At 36.3% G+C, this 23,552-nt stretch overlaps 1 protein-coding gene across 1 annotated transcript in view; it reads left to right on the top strand.

Annotated features, from left to right (window-relative positions):
- The window catches only part of VPS13A (vacuolar protein sorting 13 homolog A), a 253,635-nt gene extending 231,952 nt beyond the window's left edge, over positions 1-21,683 (top strand). Inside the window, exons 69-72 of the mRNA XM_020879716.2 lie at positions 4,394-4,479; positions 8,329-8,452; positions 13,940-14,014; positions 16,149-21,683. Of these exons, the coding sequence (XP_020735375.2) occupies positions 4,394-4,479; positions 8,329-8,452; positions 13,940-14,014; positions 16,149-16,199 (336 nt within the window). The 3' untranslated portion in view covers positions 16,200-21,683. The remainder of the gene's footprint in view (positions 1-4,393; positions 4,480-8,328; positions 8,453-13,939; positions 14,015-16,148) is intronic.
- The last annotated feature ends 1,869 nt before the right edge of the window (positions 21,684-23,552 follow it).

The raw sequence follows: 23,552 nt of genomic DNA, 5'->3' as shown, positions 1-23,552 counted from the left end.
TGTACTTGAAACCTCAGACGAACTCATTGATATTTCTGCCAAACTTGGGTCTTGATGCAAAGACTACATGTGATTGCTAGTCCTGGTATTGCTAATTCTTCGTTTATTTTAAAGGATATCACAAATTATTTTAGGAAAAACATTCATACCTAAGATCTATTTAGAGTAGAAGAAGATAGGGTATTAATATTATACTATTGAAACAGTGTTAACATAAAAAAAATTAAGCCAGTCTGAGCTGCTTTAGCAGCCTTCCATGACAACAGCCAGCATCCAGGGATATTGAAGACATTTTTGAGGTCACGGGAACATGTGACATGGTGTAGTGAAAAAAAGCATTGAAATTAGAAATAAACCACTTTTTCTGAGCCCACATTCATAACTTACATGTCTGAAGTACTGACGAAGTGACCCCAAGCCAGTCAGTTCACGGTAATCTTAACCTAATAACACAGGGTTGTCATGAGGATTAGATAGGAAGGACACTTAAATGACCCTTGGTTTCTTCATGTATAATAGGAAGAGATTAGTTTGGATGAACAATAATATTCCTTCAGGTCTGAAATTCCAGATTTTCAAAATAATACAAATGATGTTTAGGAAAGCATAAAAGTTCATATGTAGTGAGTTTACAGAGTCAAATAATTTTATCAGGAAATTGTGACCAAAGGCATGACATTTGTAGCTTCTTTACAGCATGATGAAAGATGACTAGCTATCATAGTCTCTCCTATCCATCTCTGGGATTTAGTTCCAAAGTTGTCAATTCTGCTTGTTAATCCTGTTGTTCTTCCATAGTCACATGTTTTAATGGAGACTGACCAGTAAAATTTTGCTGCATGTTGAGTTATCTTTGATGTTTATTCAAATACATTCATTATATGTTTCAAAGCAGTTTGACCACTCATGTTTCAAGTTTTGCATTTGAGATTTTTGATGAACTCCAAAAAGCATTGCGTGAATTACTTTTTATTAGCTTTCTTTTTATCAGATTTTATTGTGACTGTTGAAAGTGGTTTAATTACTTAAATGTACAGATCAGATTGGGACTGAAAAGTAAAAGGTGATGAAAAGAAATAATAAGTTAAGTTGCAGTACCCAAACCAAATATTTAAATAAAAGTTGGTTACTTAGAATTGAACCATTAGATTTTAAGTTATTTGAAGATTGTAGTCTATTAATGGGATCTGTAGACTCTTGGCTTCTTTTAGTAGTGCTATTCTTGAGGAAATAAACATTTGTATTCTGTATTTTAAAACTTAGCCATATAGAACAAAAGAAAATAAATACTTGCAAGCTTATTTTTCTTCCAGTACCACAAAACTGAAACGAAGGATGTAAAATTATAAATAAAAGCTTAGCTTGTACCCCCATCCCCATCTTTACCCTTCCTAAGCCCAGAGAAAAATGCTGTGAATGGATTTGGTGTGTTACCACCAACACTTCCAGAAATTATTTGTTTTTATGCAAATGTATGTATTGCTGCTCCCCTCATTCATTCTCGGTAATTTAATTTCTTTTCAGATAGTATATCTTGCCCAATTTTCAGTATCAGTACATACTCATCTACCATTAATTACCCTTGTAAGCAGGATTGTTTCTTTTTCATGATTGTATAGTGTCCTGCTGTATGCCTATACTGTAATTTATTTAAACAATCTCCTGTTTTTGAACATTTAGGTTTTTTACATTTAACACAACATTACCATGAAGATTACTATATGTATTTCTTGGCATGGCTTTGCATAAGATAAATCATAGCAGTGGGATTTCTCACTCAAAGGATACATTTATTTGACTTGAATTTTCTTGATATTGAGTTAGATTAAACATTTTCTCATGTTTATTGTCAGATTTTGTGTTTCGTTGAACTGCCTGGTCATATCCTTACATGTTTTCCTATAGACTAACTCCTTTTTCTTCCATTGGTTTATTCATATTACTAGAATTCTGTGTGTATATGATATTAGTTCTTTATCACTGTATTGACAGATATTTTCCTAATTTATCCTTTGATTTTTATTTTATTTCTATTTATTTGCTTACTGTTTTGCTATTCATTGGTGTTTAATTTCCACATACTTAACAGTTCTTATGGACTTTGTGTTTTACATTTAGACCTTTACTGTAAAATCATACAAGTGTGGTTTTATTCTAGTGCTTTTGTAATTTCATTTTGTGTAGTTAAATTAGTGATACGTGTGGAATTAATTTGGTGGAAAGAGAGAAACAGAGATCTAGCTTTAGCCAGCAAGTTGCTTGAGACATCATTTATTTGGAAATGCATATTTTTGCCCAATAATTTGAAATGTTGTATTGATTTTATAAATACTTATGTTTGGATATATAGGATTTTATAAAATCCTGTTGTGTTTTGGTCAGCTTCTGGAATCTGTATGCTTTCTGTTGATATGTCTGTACATAACTTCCACTAGCACCAAACTGTTTCACGCCTGCAACTTTATAAATTGTATTAATGTCAGCGAGGGTAGTTCTTATTCTGCTTTCATAGTTTATATTATCACTTATTTTCAGATAAATTTTATTATAATTTTGTCAAATCACTTTTTCCCCTCCTCAGAACAAATTAATAAATACCATCTTGGAATCACATTAAGAGTTCATGTGTAAAAATGGGATAGAAGAGTAAAATCTTTATTATAATGAATTTTTGTATCCAAGAATAAGACATGGATTTCCATTTTCAAATTTTCTATTATTCCCCTCAATAGAGTGTTACAGCTTTTATTATACAAATTCTGCCTGTTATTTATTAAACTTAATGTATAAAGATTTATCTTTTTATTACCTTTGTAAGCAGGTTTGTTTTCCTTCCATTTTTCAAACTGATTACTGTGTTTTAAAGTAAAGTTAACTGGATTTTGTATTCGGATTTTACAGATACTATTATCTGCAAGTAATTTCTACTCTTCCTCTCCAATATTTGATGCATCTTTTTTTAATAATTTATAATTTCTTAAAACATGACCCACTTTACCACTAGTTTTGCAAATTTATATGTTAATAATTTTTATTAATTTTTCTGAATCTGTGGTTATGTCCCTTTTTCATTTGTAACTCAATGAATTGAAGTTTAAATGGCCCTACTCACTACAGTAAATAGTAAAGTTACTCTTTCCTCAATATTATGATCTTTGAAGTTAGAAAATGCTTCCATGCAGTTAATTTGTATGTTTTATCCTGCTTTTTAAAAAACTCCTTTAATAAAAAGTCTATTGTATCAGCTTTCTAAAGCAACCTTACTATGAAGTCACTTGTTAGCTTTCTTCTAAATTACATAATTTTAGTTTTTTGATATAGCCTCATAGAATACAGTTTTCTAGAATCTTTATATCCTCTTTTGGAACTTCTTCAAGAGATCTAACATTTTTGTCTAAATTCTTAAGGAACCTTAGTCACAGTTACATTGCTTGCCTTTAATAAATAATAGGCTAGCCTGACATACATTTTAAGTAGCCAGAGTAATTCTATTTTCAGAGCACATTATATTGAGAATATTGTCTATTTTGTTTATGTAGTTAACTTTATATTTTGTGAAACAAAGAACTGTTGATCACATCATATATAGACAATGTTTCAGCAGTCTTAAAAGAGAAAGTCTATTCCATGGGCTGGTCTGGGGTTGCCTGTCTTTCCAGAAATAATTTGCTTCCTAATTTTGAATGAATTATGAGATTGGCAGAAAAACACATGTTTGTAAGGCAGATATGACAATTATAGGGAAGAGGCAAGATGGGAGATAATGGTAGTTTATATGATGCATATGTTTAAATATGTATTAGTATTTACATGTGGTTTTGTACAGATATGACCAAATACTAATCTGTTTTCCAAGAGAGAATGAAGTTGATTGTTTAATACTAACTTCAATAGGTTTCACTTCAGTTCAGTTTAGTTCAGTTTATTCACTCAGTCGTGTCCGACTCTTTGCAACCCCATGAACCGCAGCATGCCAGGCCTCCCTGTCCATCACCAATTCCCAGAGTCCACCCAAACTCATGTCCATTGAGTCGGTGATGCCATCCAACCATCTCATCCTCTGTCATCCCCTTCTCCTCCTGCCCTCAGTCTTTCCCAGCGTCAGGGTCTTTATCACTTAAACTTTGTAAAATAACAATATCTTCTAAAACTAGCATTAAACACCAGTATAGCTGTAGTTGAGTAATCTTGAATAAAGTAGTACAAAAATGCACTTTTTAAGAAGGAGTAGCAATGACTTTGTGAATATTCAACTTTCTGACAATATGTTTACTGTGTAAGTGTGTTAATGAATTTGCCCCCCTGAGAAGGGTTTTTATAGGATCAGTTAAGCATTATTTGCATTAGAATAGGATATTGTCAATTTCCTCATTCTCTCACCTTTCTTTTTTAGGTCATGGAAAATGGAAGATTTGCAAAATACAAATATTTTACCCATGTCATGATCAATAAGACAGACATGTTAATGATTACCAGAAGGTAACCTCCTTTCTCTAGTATAATTTGATAACAGGTTAACTGACAATCACTCATGAAGTGAAGCAGTTGTTATTCACACCTTATTCCACATATTTAACACTGATTCATAGTAACTATGGAGCTATACTGGTGGCTCAGACAGTTAAAAAAAATCTGCCTGTAATGCAGGAGACCTGGTTTCTATCCCTGGATCAGGAAAATCACCTGGAGAAGGGAATGGCAACCCACTCCATTACTCTTGCCTGGAAATCTCATGGACAGAAGAGCCTGGTGGGCTACAGTTCATAGAGCCTCAAAGAGTCAGACGCAACTAATACCTCACTTCATAGTAACTGTGATTCTCTTGCTCTGCAAGCCTCGTGCCTAAAAGTAGCTGAGGAGGAGAAATACAACTAAATAGAAAGGAGTGGCCTACTGACTGATGCAGGTTTGTTCACTGCCAAAAGGGTGAATTTATATAAGCATCTTGTTGGTTCAAGTTGATTACTGAACTTAGCAATCATGTTTAATGTTTTTAATCCTAATAATTTCTGAGCCCCAAATTTATAGCACTATCTGAATTTTCTTGTTTAAAGAGTAACATAGAGTAGAAAACTCAGAGTATTTAGAAGCAATAGATGCGAGAGCCAATATTCTTTCCATCTCAGATACTAGTCCCTCTTTTCCTAGGGGCCACTCCTTCTGTTTGTTTTGTGTCCTTGAAATAGTCTATGCCTGTGAAACAAACATCTGCCCCTAAAAGCATATGTCTGCCTGTATAGGCATGTTGGTGGCTGTTGTTCAGTTGGTAAGCCATGTTGATTCTTTGTGACCCCATGGACTGCAACATGCCAGGCTCCTCTGTGCTTACTATCTCCAGGAGTTTGCCCAAATTCATGTCCATTGAGTTGATGATGCTATCTAACCATCTTATCCCCTGCCACCTCCTTTTCCTTTTGCCTTCCATCTTTCCCAGTATCAGAATCTTTTCCAGCGAGTCAGCTCTTTGCATTAGCCAAAAGTTTGGAGCTTTAGTTTCAGCATCAATCCTTCTAGTGAATGTTTAGGGTTAATTTCCTTTAGGTTTGATTGTTTTCTCTGGCACCACAATCTGAAAGCATCAAGTTTTTGGCACTCAGCCTTTTTTTATGGTCTAACTCTCACATCCGTCCATGACCATAGCTTTGACTATATTGACTTTTGTTGGCAGAGTGATGTCTCTGCTTTTTAATACACTGTCTAGGTTTGTCATAGCTTTCATTCCAAGGAGCAAGCATCTTTTAATTTCTGTAGTCACCATCTGCAGTGATTCTGGAGCCCCCAAAAATGAAATCTGCCACTGCTTCCACTTTTTCCCCTATTATTTGCCATGAAGTGATGTGACCGTATGCCCTTATCTTAGTTTTTTGTATAGGCATACACATACATACTTTAATGTAAATGGGAATCTATTATAACACCATTCTGTACCTTAATTCTTTACTTAAGGCCTATGTCTTAAAGAGTACTCCATGTCAGCATATGGGGATCTTTCTTTCTTTCCTTTTTATTTTTTATTTTTCATTTATTTTTATTAGTTGGAGGCTAATTTCTTTACAATATTGTAGTGGGTTCTGTCATACATTGACATGAATCAACCATGGATTTACATGTATTCACCATCCCAATCCTCCCTCCCACCTCCCTCTCTACCCAATCCCTCTGGGTCTTCCCAATGCACCAGGCCCGAGCACTTGTCTCATGCATCCAACCTGGGCTGGTGATCTGTTTCGCTATAGATAATATACATGTTTCGATGCTGTTCTCTCGAAACATCCCACCCTTGCCTTCTCCCACAGGGTCCAAAAGTCTGTTCTGTACATCTGTGTCTCTTTTTCTGTTTTGCATATAGGGTTATCATTACCATCTTTCTAAATTCCATATATATGTGTTAGTATACTGTAATGGTCTTTATCTTTCTGGCTTCACTATGTATAATGGGCTCCAGTTTCATCCATCTCATTAGAACTGATTCAAATGAATTTTTTTTAATGGCTGAGTAATATTCCATGGTGTATATGTACCACAGCTTCCTTATCCATTCGTCTGCTGATGAATGAATAGGTTGCTTCCATGTCCTGGCTATTATAAACAGTGCTGCGATGAACATTGAGGTGCACATGTCTCTTTCAGATCTGGTTTCCTCGGTGTGTATGCCCAGAAGTGGTGTTGCTGGGTCATATGGCAGTTCTATTTCCAGTTTTTTAAGAAATCTCCACACTGTTCTCCATAGCAGCTTTACTAGTTTGCATTCCCACCAACAGTGTAAGAGGGTTCCCTTTTCTCCACACCCTCTCCAGCATTTATTGCTTGTAGACTTTTGGATAGCAGCCATCCTGACTGGCGTGTAATGGTACCTCATTGTGGTTTTGATTTGCATTTCTCTGATGATGAGTGATGTTGAGCATCTTTTCATGTGCTTGTTAGCCATCTGTATGTCTTGTTTGGAGAAATGTCTGTTTTAATTTGTAAATGACTGCCTAGTATTCATTTAGAAATATGTACTATAATGTACACCTAAGTTTCTGAACTTTTATATTTAAAGACCAGTGGTTCAGTCATTCTTTTTCATAGCAGCATTCAGTCATGTTTTATTAACCCTTCTCCCCATTGACTAAGGAAAGGGTGACTCATCAGAGTTAAAACAAGAGTCATTTACAAAGTTTATTATTTCCACATCTTGCAACATTTTAGAAATACCTTTCTTCTCAACATAGTGGACCTCTTTAAATGTGGTCATATAAACCTTGACAGTAAGTGTAATGAGTTATTTGATTGAAAAATGATATTTATACTTAGGATGTACTTTCTTTCCAAGTTTTGCACTTGAAGATAAAGGATCTTTGGATCAGGAGAGGAAATACTAAGTATCTGCAGTAAAATTAGCTTAGCTTGGGTTTTTCACATTTTTGTAGATATTCTGGAGGACCAGTGGGTCTATTCCAACAGTCTCTGTAATCCGATCGGTGAAAGACGGGATCAGAGACAGAAGATGGAGATGAAAGAAATAAATCTTGTTAGCTGTCTTTTTTTTTTTTTTCCATTCTAGCCATGTATCAGCTGTTTCTTTAATTCAGTCCCTTAACTTAAAGTATATGCCACTTAAAGAAACCTCTGATTGTACCTACAATTGATGTATCAGCCAGAAAGATGACTTGGGGAAGAAAGGCCTTTGAAGGAAGAATTAAATAGAATTATTATAAATGGAATTATTTGCATCTCTTGATTTCTTTCCTCAAAATAATTGGGGGAGAACAAGAATTACTTTTAAAAATCTCTTTCTGATAAAGTTTGGTAAATATATTTTATGGAGCCTTAGCAACAAAGGCATTTTTTTCTAAAGCACTAATTCCATGGACCTTCTCCAAAATATTGCTTGGTAACTGGTTCTCTTAACTTTTTCCTATTTCTTAAAAAAATTCTAATATATTTTACTTTACAAGTATTTTTTCTAATATAGGTATGTCATGCTATACATTTCCTACTAAACATTGCTACAGATTTCATGTTTTCATTCTCATTTAGTTCTATTTCCGTTGAGATTCTTTGACCCATGTATTTATTTTTTTGGAAGTACTCTGTTAAGTAAACATTTGGAAGTATCCTTATTTCTGTTACATATTTTCTAGTTTAATTTCATTAAACATACTGAGAACATATTTTGTTTTATTTCAGTTCCCTTAAATTCATTTTAGTCTTTTATGACCTCGATTGCGGTGTCTCTTAGTGAATGTTCTACATGCCTTTGCAAAAAATGTGTATACTGCTTTATTATATTATTGGATGTAAATTCTTCGGTTTTTAAAGTGGATTCTTCTTTCTCTTTTTGAGTGGTGTATTGTTTGTAACAAAAGGAACATTTGGACAGCTTACTTGTGAGTGGCAGTATAGCTTTGATGAGTTTACCAAAGAGCCATTCATTGTTCATGAGAGAAGACTGCGCATCGAAGCAAAGGTATGTTGAATAGAATTTTTTAACACTTGGAGCTGAAAACAACACATTAAAATAGTCTTGACCTCTGTAATGTTTCTACTTCTTTTATAGATGTAGCTTTATCTTTGTATGGTTTTTCTTTGCACCTGCTGTCTTACTCAGGCTTAAAGAAAAGAAACTTAGGCCAAGAAGAAATGCACTTTTGTTCTCTCACATTGACATTTGTGGGCCCTCATTTCATACTCAGTAACTGAACTGTACCTTCTTCGTTGCTATCTAAGGCACTAAAGTGAGATATTTGTATACCTCAGAATCCCTGGCAGTTGCCTACAGAATATTTTTCCCTGAAATGCTCACTAAAAGACACTTGAGAAGTTTTCTAACAGCCTGTTATCAACAGTTCTTTTATCTTTTTATAGATATTATCTTCCTAATTCAGTTGTAATCTTCTTGAATGCAGAGACCATTTCTTTGATTTGTAGCTGCTAGTGCAGTACCTGGTACTTGGATGTTGATATAAAATACAGAAAATTGCTAGTCATTTGGTAAATCATCAAGAGTCTCAATATCCACTGTAAGTTGTATTGACTACTCTCAGTACTATAGGTGATAGAAAGATATATAATATATTTGACCCCAAGGTATTTACTAGATACCTATGTGGAGGGCCACTTTGGCAGTGGCTGTATTAATCCAGAAATATGTGATTCAGGCCAAGTTAGTTTTGTTCATTGTTATTTGTGGTTTTGTTTGGTTTTGAGGGTTTTAATTAGTGCATATAACTGAGAAGTCCAAGTCTTTATCTTGTGACTTAATTATGCTCTATTGACATCATTAGCATTTATTCTCTCCCCTTCCTCTCCTCCTTCATTCTGTCCATTGCTCCCGCCCCCATCTCTAGGTTCTACTTTCTTCAGTGTGGGCTTCATTCTCAAGCAGTCTATCCTTTGGTGACATTGTGACCAGAAGTTCCAGGCTCATATCCTACTCGCTCAGCACAATGAGAGCTTCTCAGCGGTGTCACTGGACCACCTTTGATCTGTTGCTTATTCCTAAACCAGTCACGTTAGCCAGTTGGCCAGGGGAGGGTCACAGGATGAGTGTGGTACTACCAAGAAGGAAAGGTCAGCTCTATATGAAGTTTTGGCAGTAAGAGATGGTGAGAAGTAGTTACCCAGAGGTGATTCAAGAAATCGTTACTGGAAGAAGGGGCATTGGACACAGGCAAAAACAACAGATTTCCTCTAGGCTAGCCTACAGAACAGAACTGTGCCTAGGTCCTATGCTTAACTAGTGAAGACCATTAGTTCAATCTTACCATTCATTTCAGAGATGAGGTAGCTCTTAAGTAGACTGGATGTTAGTTTTTGAGCATCTTAGACCAATTTACCCACTGAGAATTTCTCTGATTCACTCAGAAAATGAAAGACCCTGTAGCCACTAATGAGTAGCCCCAGGTCAGTAGGTGCCCAACATGCTACTGGAGATCAGTGGAGAACTAACTCCAGAAAGAAGAGATGGAGCTAAAGCAAAAACAACACCAAGTTATGGATATGACTGGTGATGGAAGTAAAGTCCGATGCTGTAAAGAGCAATATTGCATAGGAACCTGGAATGTTAGGTCCATGAATCAAGGCAAATTGGAAGTGGTCAAACATGATGGCAAGGGTGAACATCGATATTTTAGGAATAAGCAAACTGATATGGACTGGAATGTGTGAATTTAACTCAAATGACCATTATATCTACTACTGTGGGCAAGAATCCCTCAGAAGAAATGGAGTAGTCCTCATAGTCAACAGAAGAGTTTGAAATGCAGTACTTGGATGCAATCTCAAAAATGACAGAATGATTTCTGTTGTTTCCAAGACAAACCATTCAATATCGCGATAATCCAAGTCTATGCCCTGACCATTAATGCTGAAGAAGCTGAAGTTGAACAGTTCTTTGAAGACCTACAAGATCATCTAGAAAGAAAGAAAGTGAAGTCACTCAGTCGTGTCCAACTCTGCAACCCCGTGGACTGTAGACCGCCAGGCTTCTCTATCCATGGGATTCTCCAGGCAAGAATCCTGGAGTGGGTTGCCATTTCCTTCTCCAGGGGATCTTCCCAACCCAGGGATCAAACCCGGATCTCCCACATTGCAGGCAGACACTTTATCCTCTGAGCCACCAGGGAAGCCACAACAAGATCGTCTAGAACTAACACCCAAAAAAGATGTCCTTTTCATTATAGGGGACTGGAATGCACAAGTAGGAAGTCAAGAAATACCTGCAGTAATGGGCAAATTTGGCCTTGGAGTACGGAATGAAGCAGGGCAAAGGCTGAAAGAGTTTTGCCAAGAGAACTCACTGGTCATAGCAAACACCCTCTTCCAACAACACAAGAGAAAACTCTACACATGGACATCACCAGATGGTCAATGCCAAAATCAGACTGATTATATTCTTTGCAACCAAAGATGGAAAAGCTCTATGTAGTCAGCAAAAACAAGACCAGGAGCTGACTGTGGCTCAGATCATGAACTTACTGCTAAATTCAGACTTAAATTGAAGAAAGTATGGAAAATCACTAGACCATTCAGGTATGACCTAAATAAAATCCCTTATGACTATACAGTGGAAGTGACAGATAGATTCAAGGGATTAGACCTGATGGATAGAGTGCCTGAAGAACTATGGACAGAGGTTTGTGACATTGTACAGGAGGCAGTGATCAAGACCATTCCCAAGAAAAAGAAATGCAAAAAAGCAAAATGGTTGTCTGAGTAGGCCTTACATACAGCTAGGAAAAGAAGAGAAACTAAAGGCAAAGGAGAAAAGGAAAGATATACCCATTTGAATGCGGAGTTCCAAAGAATAGCAAGGAGAGAGAAGAAAGCCTTCCTCAGTGATCAGTGCAAAGAAATAGAGGAAAACAATAGAATGGGAAAGACTAGAGATAAGAAAATTAGAGATACCCAGGGAACATTCCATGCAAAGATGGGCTCAATAAAGGACAGAAATGGTAGGGACCTAACAGATGCAGAAGATAGTAAGAACAGGTGGCAAGAATATACAGAAGAACTATATAAAAAAGATCTTCATGACCCAGATAATCACGATGGTGTGATCACTCACTTAGAGCCAGACATTCTGGAATGTGAAGTCAAGTGGGCCTTAGGAAGCATCACTATGAACAAAGCTAGTGGAGGTGATGGCATTCCAATTGAGCTGTTTCAAATCCTAAAAGATGATGCTGTGAAAGTGCTGCACTCAATATGCCAGCAAATTTGGAAAACTCAGCAGTGGCCGCAGGACTGGAAAAGGTCAGTTTTCATTCCAATCCCAAAGAAAGGCAATGCCAAAGAATGTTCAGACTACCATACAGTTGCACTCATCTCACACGTTAGCAAAGTGATGCTCAAAATTCTCCAAGCTAGGCTTCAACAGTATGTGAAACATGAACTTCCAGATGTTCAAGCTGGTTTTAGAAAAGACAGAGGAACCAGAGATCAAATTGCCAACATCTGCTGGATCATCGAAAAAGCAAGAGTTCCAGAAAAACATCTATTTCTGCTTTATTGACTATGCCAAAGCCTTGACTGTGTGGATCACAACAAACTGTGGGAAAGTCTTAAAAGAAATGGGAATACCAGACCACCTGACCTGCTTCCTGAGAAATCTATATGCAGGTCAAGAAGCAACAATTAGAACTGGACATGGTACAACAGACTGGTTCCAAATCGGGAAAAGAGTAATCAAGGCTGTATATTGTTGCCCTGCTTATTTAACTTATATGCAGAATATATCATGAGAAATGCTGGACTGGATGAAGCACAAGCTGGAATCAAGATTGCTGGGAGAAATATTAATAACCTCAGGTATGCAGATGACACCCTTATGGCAGAAAGTGAAGAAGAACTAAAGAGACTTGATGAAAGTGAAAAAGAGTGAAAAAGTTGGCTTAAAACTCAACATTCAGAAAACTAAGATCATGGCATCCAGTCCCATCACTTCATGGCAAATAGATGGGGAAACAGTGGAAACAGTGACAGAATTTACTTTTTGGGCTCCAAAATCACTGCAGATGGTGATTGCAGCCATGAAATTAAAAGACGCTCCTTGGAAGAAAAATTGTGACCAATCTAGACAGCTTATTAAAAAGCAGAGACATTACTTTGCCAACAAAGATCCATCTAGTCAAAACTATGGTTTTTCCAGCAGTCATGTATAGATGTGATAGTTAGACTATAAAGATAGCTGAGCGCTGAAGAATTGATGGTTTTGAACTGTGGTGTTGGAGAAGACTCCTGAGAATCCCTTGGACTGCAAGGAGATCCATCCAGTCCATCCTAACGGAAATCAGTTCTGAATATTCATTGGAAGGATTGATGTTGAAGCTGAAACTCCAATACTTGTCCACCTGATGTGAAGAACTGAGTCATTTGAAATGACCCTGATGCTGGGAAAGATTGAGGCAGAAGGAGAAGGAGACATGACAGGGTGAGATGGTCGGGAGGCATCACCGACTCAATAGACATGAGCTTGAGTAAACTCCAGAGTTGGTAATGGACAGGGAAGCCTGGCATGCTGAAGTCCATGGGGTTTTAAAGAGTTGGACACGACTGAGCGACTGACCTGAGTAGCTATTAGGCTCTGCTTTAGCCCATATTGTGTTTTTTGCAGCTTTTTTTTTTATCTACAAAGATAAACTTCTTATCTCCTTGATTTCTTCCTCTTCCACCTTTCCCTGAGACCTAATGTTAGCAATCATCCTTTTTTTTTTTTAAGTAGAAGAATCTGATTTCTTCTGAAGTCTGTATACACCTGTTTAGTCTAATTACTTGTAGAAATTGTTAGACTGGTAATACACTGCTTCTTTTATGTCTTTACCCATGGTTAATAGAAGTAATCACCACCCCTCTCTCTTCTTAATAATTCCATTCTGTTTGTCCCTCTAATACTTAACATCCACCACCATCCAACAGTTCTCCCACAAGCAGTGAACAGAATACTAAAAGATTGAAAAATAATTGGAGAACAGTCATATAACACCCACTGTGATTTCTTTGATTCTGAAGCTACATTTTTATTGCATTCTTTAAATAAAAAGAATTGCATTGGTTTAAAATGTCAAGTTACAGAAACACATGCACATACTTATGCACCACGTGTATGTGTATTCACACACATGTGTGCATTATTTTTCAGCTGAAAATTGTCAGGAATCCTTGGCCAGAAATCAAGAACTATCTGAGAGAGGGAAAACAGTGGCACTGCTTCTAGATTTATCTCCTTCCTATCCTCTGTGCCAACCTTTTATGGCTTTATAAAGCAATTGAAATCTCACCTAAAATTTTTTGTCTTAGGTTTAGTGATAATGGATGGGTTAGAATTTAGTCTTTTTTTGTTTGTATTTGATTCTTGTTGATTTCTCATCCTTGGCTTTTTTTTTAAATGGCATTTCTTTATTAGTATTTCTGCAACTAGATTTCCATTTTAATGAAGTACTTACTCTGTTTATAGGAACGGGTGAAGTCTGTATTCCATGCCAAAGAGTTTGGAAAAATAGTTAACTTCAGAACCCCAGAGGATGCAAGGGTAAATATAGTCAACCTTTTACTTAAACACATAGCAGCTTCTCATTTTAAAGCCGTGTAAGTTGTATTGATAATATTAGTCTTTAAGGCAGATAAGTTGTGTTTTTCAATTTTATGTTGTGTTTTGATTATTTTAATATATGTAACTATGTAATATTTCACCCAAAATTATTTTTTCATTAGATTGAATTCACACACCTACTTGTTTTTTTTTCTCCTTTTTTTTTCTTTTTTTTCCATTTATTTTTATTAGTTGGAGGCTAATTACTTTACAGTATTGTAGTGGTTTTTGTCATACATTGACATGAATCAGCCATGGATTTACATGTGTTCCCCATCCCAATCCCCCCTCCCACCTCCCTCTCTATCTGATCCCTCTGGGTCTTCCCAGTGCACCAGGCCCGAGCACTTGTCTCATGCATCCTACTTGTTTTTAAAATCAAATTGCTCTCTTATTTTAAATCTTAACTGTAATACTTTGCAAAAAAAAGCCAACAAACAAAGGAAATTAACTCAGTCTAATGCTCATCGACCAGCCCCGGCAGTGGGAGCATAGCACCGCACTGTTCGTTTCTCTGCTGTGGGGCTGCAGTGGTTTTCTCCTTTAGTTACTGGAGCCTGGCACAACGGGAGAGGAGCCATGCCTGGAGTCAGGAAATCTGGCCTTTAGCTACTGATTCTGCTCCTTCTTGACTGTAGGACCTCGGGGAAGACAGTTAACCTCAGTTTCCTCAAAATGTGAATTAGGTGAATTGAAAAGCCTTCTACATACTTTAGGGATTGTGACAATTAAAAGTGTATGCACTGTCAAGAAAAGGAAGACTGAATTGATTATCTACCTCACTGGTCACAACTTAGATGCTATTCCTGATGCTAAATTTTGCTCACTGGGTTGTGAAATTACAAATAAGAACACGTGGCTTCTTTGCTGACTCCCTGGGCCTCTGGTCTCTCTGTGTTGGTCCTGGCTGGTTATGACTTTACCAGTTCACTTCTCACACCTGGAGGTCAAAGCAGGAACCTCTCTCACCCATACATGTGTGCCTTGTATCATTTAGCAAGTGCTGAGCCATTTTCTGTCTAGACATTGTAATATAAAGTAACATTGACATACTGACAATAGAAAACTGAAAAGGAGACAAGTTACGAAGAAAGAATGATAAAGTGGCTAGAGCCTCAGTATGCATGTTGCCTGGAACAGGGAGACAGTGTAAAGCATGATGATAATATGACTTGCAGGCCATCTTCTTCATGTTGCTGAAGGGGACATTACCTTCAGTTTCTCTGTAATAAGTTTTCCAATGGAAAATTAAATATTAAATATTAAACATTAAATAATATGTCACCATATTATTTTATCTCAAAGTTCTTTTTAATCTCCCTGCATCCAGAAAAAGCTACTGAGCCTAGTTCTCTTTCTCTACTTATCTTAGAGCTGTTCCCACTAGGTTCTTCTTAAATAAAAAAGCACAAATATATCTGCTTAAGATTTTCATAATGGGATAACCCCAGTTATCACTGACTCCATGGCTTTTATTTGTCATATAGGCCAAATGATAATAGACTTTATCAGTGGAAAGTTTTCCATTTCATTTGCATTTTGAAATTTCAGATCCTTTGGAAATAGAAAAATACATCGGAAAGCACCTATTAATATGCTCAAGAATGTTGCTATGTTGCTATTTACTGTAGAATTTTATGTATTATTCCTATTCAGTCAGAACCCAATATATAGAATGATGAAGGTTTGTGATACAGAATTGGCATAGCTTGGAAGGAATTCTGCCTGGATGATTTTTATGCTATGCCAGAGTTATTCAATCCAGCTGTCAAATTACTCTTCTCTCTCAGGATGGTTCATTTTACTTTTCTTATTTTGAAGATGAACATCTAAGTCCAAAGACCTTAGAATAGTATTATTACTACTGTTAAATCAAACCCAGTACCATTGTTCCTGAGTCACTTGGACTATTTAAGTGAATGAATGATCTCTCCTACATAGTGAATTTAGTTCTTGGCTATATCTGTATACTCCTGACTAAACTGGAAGATAGCTTCTAGATTTTCACTCATTACATTTTATCATTGCAAGTTCACTGAAGTTAAGTAAATGTTGCTTCATTTCCCCACAACAGTGGATCCTCAGAAAGCTAGAAGAAGCAAGAGAACCTTCCCCGAACCTCTGACAGAGACCACTGCCTGAAGATATACAGCAATAAATCATTACAGTTTCTACCTTGTACCTTCCAAAACCTGTTTGGGAAGTGTAGTACAGAAGTAATTTCAAGTACTTTTTTAAAAAATTCAGAATCAAGTAAAACAGCTACATGGTTCAACTCTTTGGGGATCCATTTGGTTTTCTAACTTGAAATCATGCATCCAGTTAAATTCTGATTACTTTATAAAAGAAGTATTTCTTTTATGAATCTTAAGTATTTGCTCCAGGTGATTCTCTATAATGGTGGAGAAATTGCCCATATTTAGCCTAAATTTAATGGAGCTAAATTGAATATTCCTAGTTCACATTTTAAAGTTGTATCATGCTTATGCCAGACTCCCTGAATGGATGATGAACAGATGATGAAATCAGACATTGCCTTAGTGCTATCAAGATAACTTTGGTGGTAGTTTCTTTAGAAACATGAATTTCATTTTACAGATAAATATTTTAGTATGATTTTCCTTATTTTTTTAAATAAAGGGTAGACTTAAATTACTATTTGAAGTACATAGCATGACTATGAAAAATAATCTTTTTTATTTTATATGATACAAATTGACAAATACCCCTTCAAGCCTCATCTTAAGAAAGGCTTGAAGAAATGAGTGTCATACCTGAACAGGGAAAGTCCCTCTCAAAACTTTAAAGCCTTAGAAATACTTCCTCAAAGCCAGCATCTTGAGATCTACTTGGTTTACCAAGGTTATATTTTTAATAGATTTAATAGATTGCTGACCTTAAAGGAAAATTCCTGAGGCCTTAACAATACCAGCTTCCTATTCACTGGTAGTATGAAATAAAATTTTACTGTCTTAATACAAGTTATGCTTCAGAACAGATAGCCCCTCTCTGTACAAATGTAGGATAAATGTGTGTACCCTAAAATCTAACCCAGTAACCTATTCTATTGGCAATAAATTGAGAATTTCTGGTTTGCTTTGTCTTATTCAAATGAGAATCACTCTTTCTAAGTGTGTAGCTCATCCAAGCAAGATCTATGGGTAGCAAATCAGTAAAAATGTCATGGGTGTTTTTTCCCTTGGTTTTTGCCCAAGATCCTTGTACCTTTATATTAATGAGAGTTTTCAAATGAAAGAGGATAAATACATGATTGTAAACCATGAAGAGAACAATGCAGTATCTTATTTATTGAATAATAGAGTATTTGATGCATGTTGTACATGCCACCAAGTTACTGTAAACTTTTTAGAATCGGAGACTGTATAAGACGTTAATGGTTGTGAAATTCTCATATTCCTTGAACCCTTGATTTGTTGTAAAAGCTAAAATAAACAGCATGCCAGACTGTAATTGTATTTCTTCCTGACCAAATATTGCTGCTAAATACTACTGATTTTCCTCTGATTATAAAAACACATTGTTTATTAATAATAGTTCCTTCAGGATTTTTTTTTCTTTGCTGAACATAAATTTAATCACAAGATGACAAGTTTCAAATCTCACGATAGTGCATGTTCCCTTGATGGCCTTTGTTCAAAGTAACATATACTTTTTGTCTTTTGCTGAGCTCCGCCAATTTTGCATACATTAGAATTAAACCTAAGAATAGAGGTAGTCAGAAATCTTTGATCAAATTGTCCTCATCTGAAATGTTGCTTTACTGGAGTTCTAGTCAGTGTCATTAGCCAAGTGCCTCATTACCTACTCCAGTTCCATGGTTTTATTCTCAGAAAGAATAGAGACCCATCACTCTTTGGGTATCCCATGATTAAGGGGAAGAGTCTTATTAGTGTAAGGAGAGAAATCCTTCTGGTATCCTCTGGAGGCCAGCCAGAGTGGGTCTTGTCATTAGTACACATGCAAAGCCAGTGTGCCCTTTTTTCCTGTTCCCATGCCAATAAGGGCCTAGAAATATCCTTTCTTATTCTTTCTCCCCCCATCAGTCATCTGTCCATCAACACCTCCCATCCGTTCCTGTCTCTGGAATAGAAAGACCCACAATTTCAAGAGCAATAGTTTTATCAGTTGTCTTTGAAGCTTTTTTTCATCTAAAACAAAGAACATAAGTAAATCACTAGATAACGAGTCAGTCTTTTTAGCATAATATTTTACAATTTACAGTTATATGTTTGATTCTGTAGTCTTTTTCTTGAATATTACAGAGTCCATAATCTTAATGGTATTTAAAAAGTAACCTACCTTGAATTATATTTAACTATGTTTAGTGGTTCTCAGCTTGGGAACTTTAAACTTGTCTTCGTTGTTGGGTAGTTGCTGTGGAAAGGGGTCCTGAGTATTCTGTCCTTCATCTCTTTCTATTATGTGTTAGCTGTTGCCCTGTGCCCTTCATGTATCCTGATGTGTGATTATGTATGAAGCTGAAGGCAGAGTGTCTGTTCCTAGCCAACTCTCCTCCAGAAAACTATAATCACTAAACATAGCAACTTTAATTTCTGATACAAAAAGAAGTTTGTGATTTCTTCACATTTACAAAAGACTCTGTGAACCAAAGAGCATGTGCGCTTCTGCAGTGACTTCCCAACTACAATATGTATATTGGCTGCTCCTTCCCTGGTGTTCGCAAGCCCTTGGGATTTTTCCCAGGCTCACTTCAGTGCAACTGCGTTATTTTCTGGTCCCTAAATAATCATGATTAGCCGTGGCAGTCCTTTCCTGTCCCTCTCTCCTCCATAATCCTAATCAATCCCAAAACTATCCTGTGGCCTCCAAAGAAGATTTTCTGAAACTTATTTGTCAATTCTATCATAATTATATCCATCATTTTTTCCAAAAGTAGTAGTAAAAATACTGTCCCAGTGAGTATACACATACCTAACTCATCTCTTAGAAATATCCTGTGAAGTAGTATCCTGTTACTGTCTGGTAAAAAGTAAAGATGCTACTTAGTGCTGAATTTTATAGACCTTATTTATTAAGTCATCAATGACCAGTTTTCGCTGGTACTTTTCAGGCCCCAGTATTAAAAAGATTGCCACAAGGTACTGGGTTAGTTTGCCTGTAGGAACTGAAAGTGTTTGCCGAATACACTGAAGGTAGAAGCAGCTGTTTGGAAATGGACGTATTCATGCCCCAGCCACCATAGATCAGAGAAGGCTGTTCGGATTCCAGGGCCGTTGCTTTTACCTTCTCTCAAGGTCAGCTAAAATCCTCAGGACGGTGTTTTTCAAACTGTAGGTCTTAACCCATTAGTGACCCAGGCAATCAGTTCAAGACCAGCATATTTTCTTAATGGAATAGAAAAGAAAAGAGCTTTGCAGGTAACAAGGTTAAATATTGTTTGAGTTAAATAATTAGTTAAATAATCTATATACTGTGTGTACTGGGTCACAAAATGTAATTTCTTATGGTGAATTGCAGTTTGGGGAGGAGGAACCTGAAAGCCACTGCTGTAGGAGGCATGTACCATTCAGTGATTGTTGAAACAATCTGGATTGTGCCAAGCCTTACTTTACTTTGGGTAAGGCGCAACAGACCCACAACTCAGGGAGTTTTTAGGCTGTGAGCACTGTCTTTTTCTTTTGAGTGAGAAGATAGGATAGCTCTTATTTTGGAAATGTTTTCCTTTTCTGGTATATATCTGATACCTGTGTAATATGTCCCACCAAGTATCAGTGGTCTAGAAAAAGCATAGAAAAGTTAGATTCACAAACAGCTCCCAGAAAAGATCACAGAATATCCTTTAATTCAGTGTATTTCCCCCTCTCTCGCACTAAGCATTTTACTGGGATTGGGCACAGAAGTTCTCTTTTTAAGGTCATTGATTTTGCTCCATCTGCCTGCCATCTGAGTCGCCAAATGGACAGAGGTGAGTGGGGAGCTGATTCATAGGTCACAGTCTTTTAGGGCCAAAATACTTATTCTCTGGAGACTGCCAGACAGATGCCAATACTTTCTAGCCGAAGATAATTGAATTTCCTAATTTATGTAGGATTCAAGTAGAAAATACAGATAACTTGATTCTTTTTGCAAGATTCAATGCAAAATTTGTTGAATCTGATTTTCTTTGGTGCTACCCAGTATCACTGATCGCTCTTTTGCATACTGTAAATGAGAACCATCCGCCCTCCGGCCCAATCCTTTGAAATGTGCTTTTGAAATTATACCTTACTGATAATGCTATACCTAATCAAGCTAGCACTGATTGGTTAAAATTTTTAGGATTCTTATATTCTGTACCTTTGATCATTGCCCCAAACAGCTGTCAGCGCAGACCTTTTCTCCTACTGTTTCTCTCTACCCCAGTTGGTGTAAAGTAATATTTGTTCCAGAGCTATCCTAAAAGGCCTGCACAAGGACTGAGAAGACACTGGATCCTACTCTTCTGCAAATCTTCATGTTTCTTTAATTGAAACCGTTATTTCCTGTTGTGTAAAACAAATTGTTCCATGTCATTTTTTAAAAAAATGTTTCACTTTAGGATAACAGATTAGTTCTTTTTTAAAAGCATTATGGCATTTTCCAAAAAATTGATAATTTTGGTTACCCAGTAAGCCATGTAAGATATGAAACTTCAGATTTTATAGGTTGATACTCATATACTTTTAAAGTTTTTATCACTTTACACAAAGCCATTTGTATTATAGTTTAGCACCTGCTGTGATGTCTGTCAACCTGAAAATCCCTGTCACTGAGCACCATTCACATTCATTTACTGTTGCTTTGATACCTTTAATAACGGGTTCCTTCTCTTGAGGTCCTTATAACAGGAAACCCTGTGAGAGTGCTATAATAAAAAGTCCAGTTGTCAAAAGTGTACTTAAAAGATATCATGTTGGAAAAATCCAACATCTCTTCTTATGCAGTCATACCACTAGCATTCCATTGGCTACCCGAAAGTTTCCAACTTGGAAACTGAAGAACATTCAAGTAAAAATGTAGACTACATTGAAATGTTCTCATTGTCAGTTTTATACCTGCACTCACAGACTGTTAGAGATTGTATCTGCGACTTGTTGCAAGGTCAGATTGTTAAGACTTTTTAAAATGGTCCTCTGTATGTGAATGTGCATTTTACATATAAAATTGAATTTTTCAGGGAATGTGCACTTTAAAAATATTTCCTTACTAATTTTTGTATTGACCAAATAGTCTTTGCTTCTTTGGAATGCTTATTCTTTAGTGAAAATATGATTCTTGGTGATGATAGTATTTTAAATGTCTATTTCTGATTCAGTGCAATATTTCCTTGTACTTACATCTGACCCAGTTGCCTGTTACACAGTCTCTGCCTTGATTTTGTGTGTTCTGATGAGATAATTTATAAACACAAAAAATACAGTGAAGTTCTTGAAATTGAACTTAGTCTTTTTCCTCCTGAAAATCGGTTTGCCATGCTCACCAATGACTTTTTTCTAAATAATGATTTCTTGCTATTGGTAGAATTGAATTGCTTGGTCATGTGACTGCCCGGTTTAACTCTGTGTATCTCTTCAAATAAACTGAGTAAAATAAAGGTTTCTGATCTTCAGTCTGCCTCTGTTTTTTAGTTACTGAATAGAACTAGAAACACTGCCATTAAGTCCTGTCTCACCTATCTCAACTCTGCCCTCTGTGGGCCCTAAATAAATCTGGATAACTAACAGATTGCCCAAGGTCCTGGTTTTGCAGTCAAAACTGACAGCTTTCCAGCCCAGCATGATCACTGCTGACTAAGAGCTTGAGTGGCAATACCTACCTGATTCGTAAGCACAGAGACTGTGCCTCCCAGCCTCAGAAAACTTCAAACGGCTATTTCCAAGGTAAGTAATGATTATATTTTGAAAGGAGGGCTAAGAGAGAGGATTTCCTACTTGCAGAATTAATATTGACAAATAAATCATTCGCTTCTAATAGGAAGTGTTTAGCCTTTTTATGACTTGTTACTGATACTTAAAGTGACTCAAAGCCATTTTCTTCTGTGCTTTGTCAGCCAAAGATAAAAATAATAACCGAGTGCTAGAAAGTGCTTAAAAACAAAATTCCTCATTGTTTAATTGCCCCATAACTGATTCTCTTGAGCCCTTTTCACATGTTAATTGGATGGTAAGAAGCGGTGCCCAACTCCCACCTCAGGTTGTTTTGCTTTCTCTTTGTTTCATTTCTAGATATCCTTGAGAGCGACTTCTCCATCCTTTGGGGGTATGCTTTTTCTTTAGGTATTTTATTGTTTATTGATTAATTTTTATTTTGTATTAAAATATACTTGATTTACATATTATGAGTTTCATGTATGCAACATAGTAATGCAATGTTTTTTAATTTTTATTTTATATTGGAGTATAGTTGATGTACAATGCTATGTTAGTCTCAGGTATACAGCTAAAGATTTCAGTTATACATATGTTCATTCTATTTTAGATTCTTTTCCAGTATAGGTTATTATAGAATATCGAGTAGCCTTCCCTGTGCTATATGGTTGGTCTTTGTTGACTATCTGTTTTATTTATAGTAGTGTGTGTGTATGTTATTCCTAAACTCCTAATTTATCCCTACCCTCCACATTTACCCTTTGGTAGCCAGACGTTTGTTTTTGAAGACTGGGAGTCTATTTCTGTTTTGTAAAGAAGTTCATCTGTATCAATTTTTTTTTATATTCCACATAAGTGATACCATAGGATATTTGTCTTTCTCTGTCTGACTTTGCTTAGTATTATAATTTTTAGGTCCACCTATGTTCCTGTAAAGAGTCAGACACGACTGAACGACTGAACTTAACTGAGTTCCTGCAAATTGCATTGTTTCATTCTTTTTTTGGCTTAGTAATATTCCATTGTCTATAAGTACCACGTCTTCTTTACCCATTCCCTTGTGATGGGCATTTAGGTTGCTTAGATGACTTGGCTATTTTAAACTATGCTGCTATGAACATTGGGGTGCGTGTATCTTTTCAGTTATGGTTTTCATATGCCCAGGAATTGCATTGGTGGATCCTATGGTAGTTCCATTGTTTATATGTACTGCATCTTTATCCATTCATTTTTTGATGGACATTTAGTTTGCTTCTATGTCCTGGCTACTGTAAATAGTGCTGCAGTGAACATTGGGATGAATGTATCTTTTCAAAGTACGGTTTTCTCTGGGTATGTGCCTAGGAGTATGATTGCTGGGTCATATGGTAGTCCTATTTTTAGTTTTTTAAGGAACTTCCATAACATTCTCCATAATGATTGTACCAATTTACATTCCTGCCCAAAGTGTAGGAGACTTCCCTTTTCTCCACACCCTCTCCAGCATTTATCATTTATACATTTTTGATCATGGCCATGCTGACTGGTATGAGGTAATGCCTCATTGTAGCTTTGATTTGCATTTCTCTAGTCATTTCTCTAGTGATGTTGAGCATCTTTTCATGTGCTTT

The sequence above is a fragment of the Odocoileus virginianus genome, chromosome 18, assembly GCF_023699985.2.
Source record: "Odocoileus virginianus isolate 20LAN1187 ecotype Illinois chromosome 18, Ovbor_1.2, whole genome shotgun sequence".
Classification (NCBI taxonomy): domain Eukaryota; kingdom Metazoa; phylum Chordata; class Mammalia; order Artiodactyla; family Cervidae; genus Odocoileus; species Odocoileus virginianus.
The sequence above is the reverse complement of the archived record's forward strand: the minus strand, read 5'-3'. Positions and strand labels throughout refer to the sequence as shown.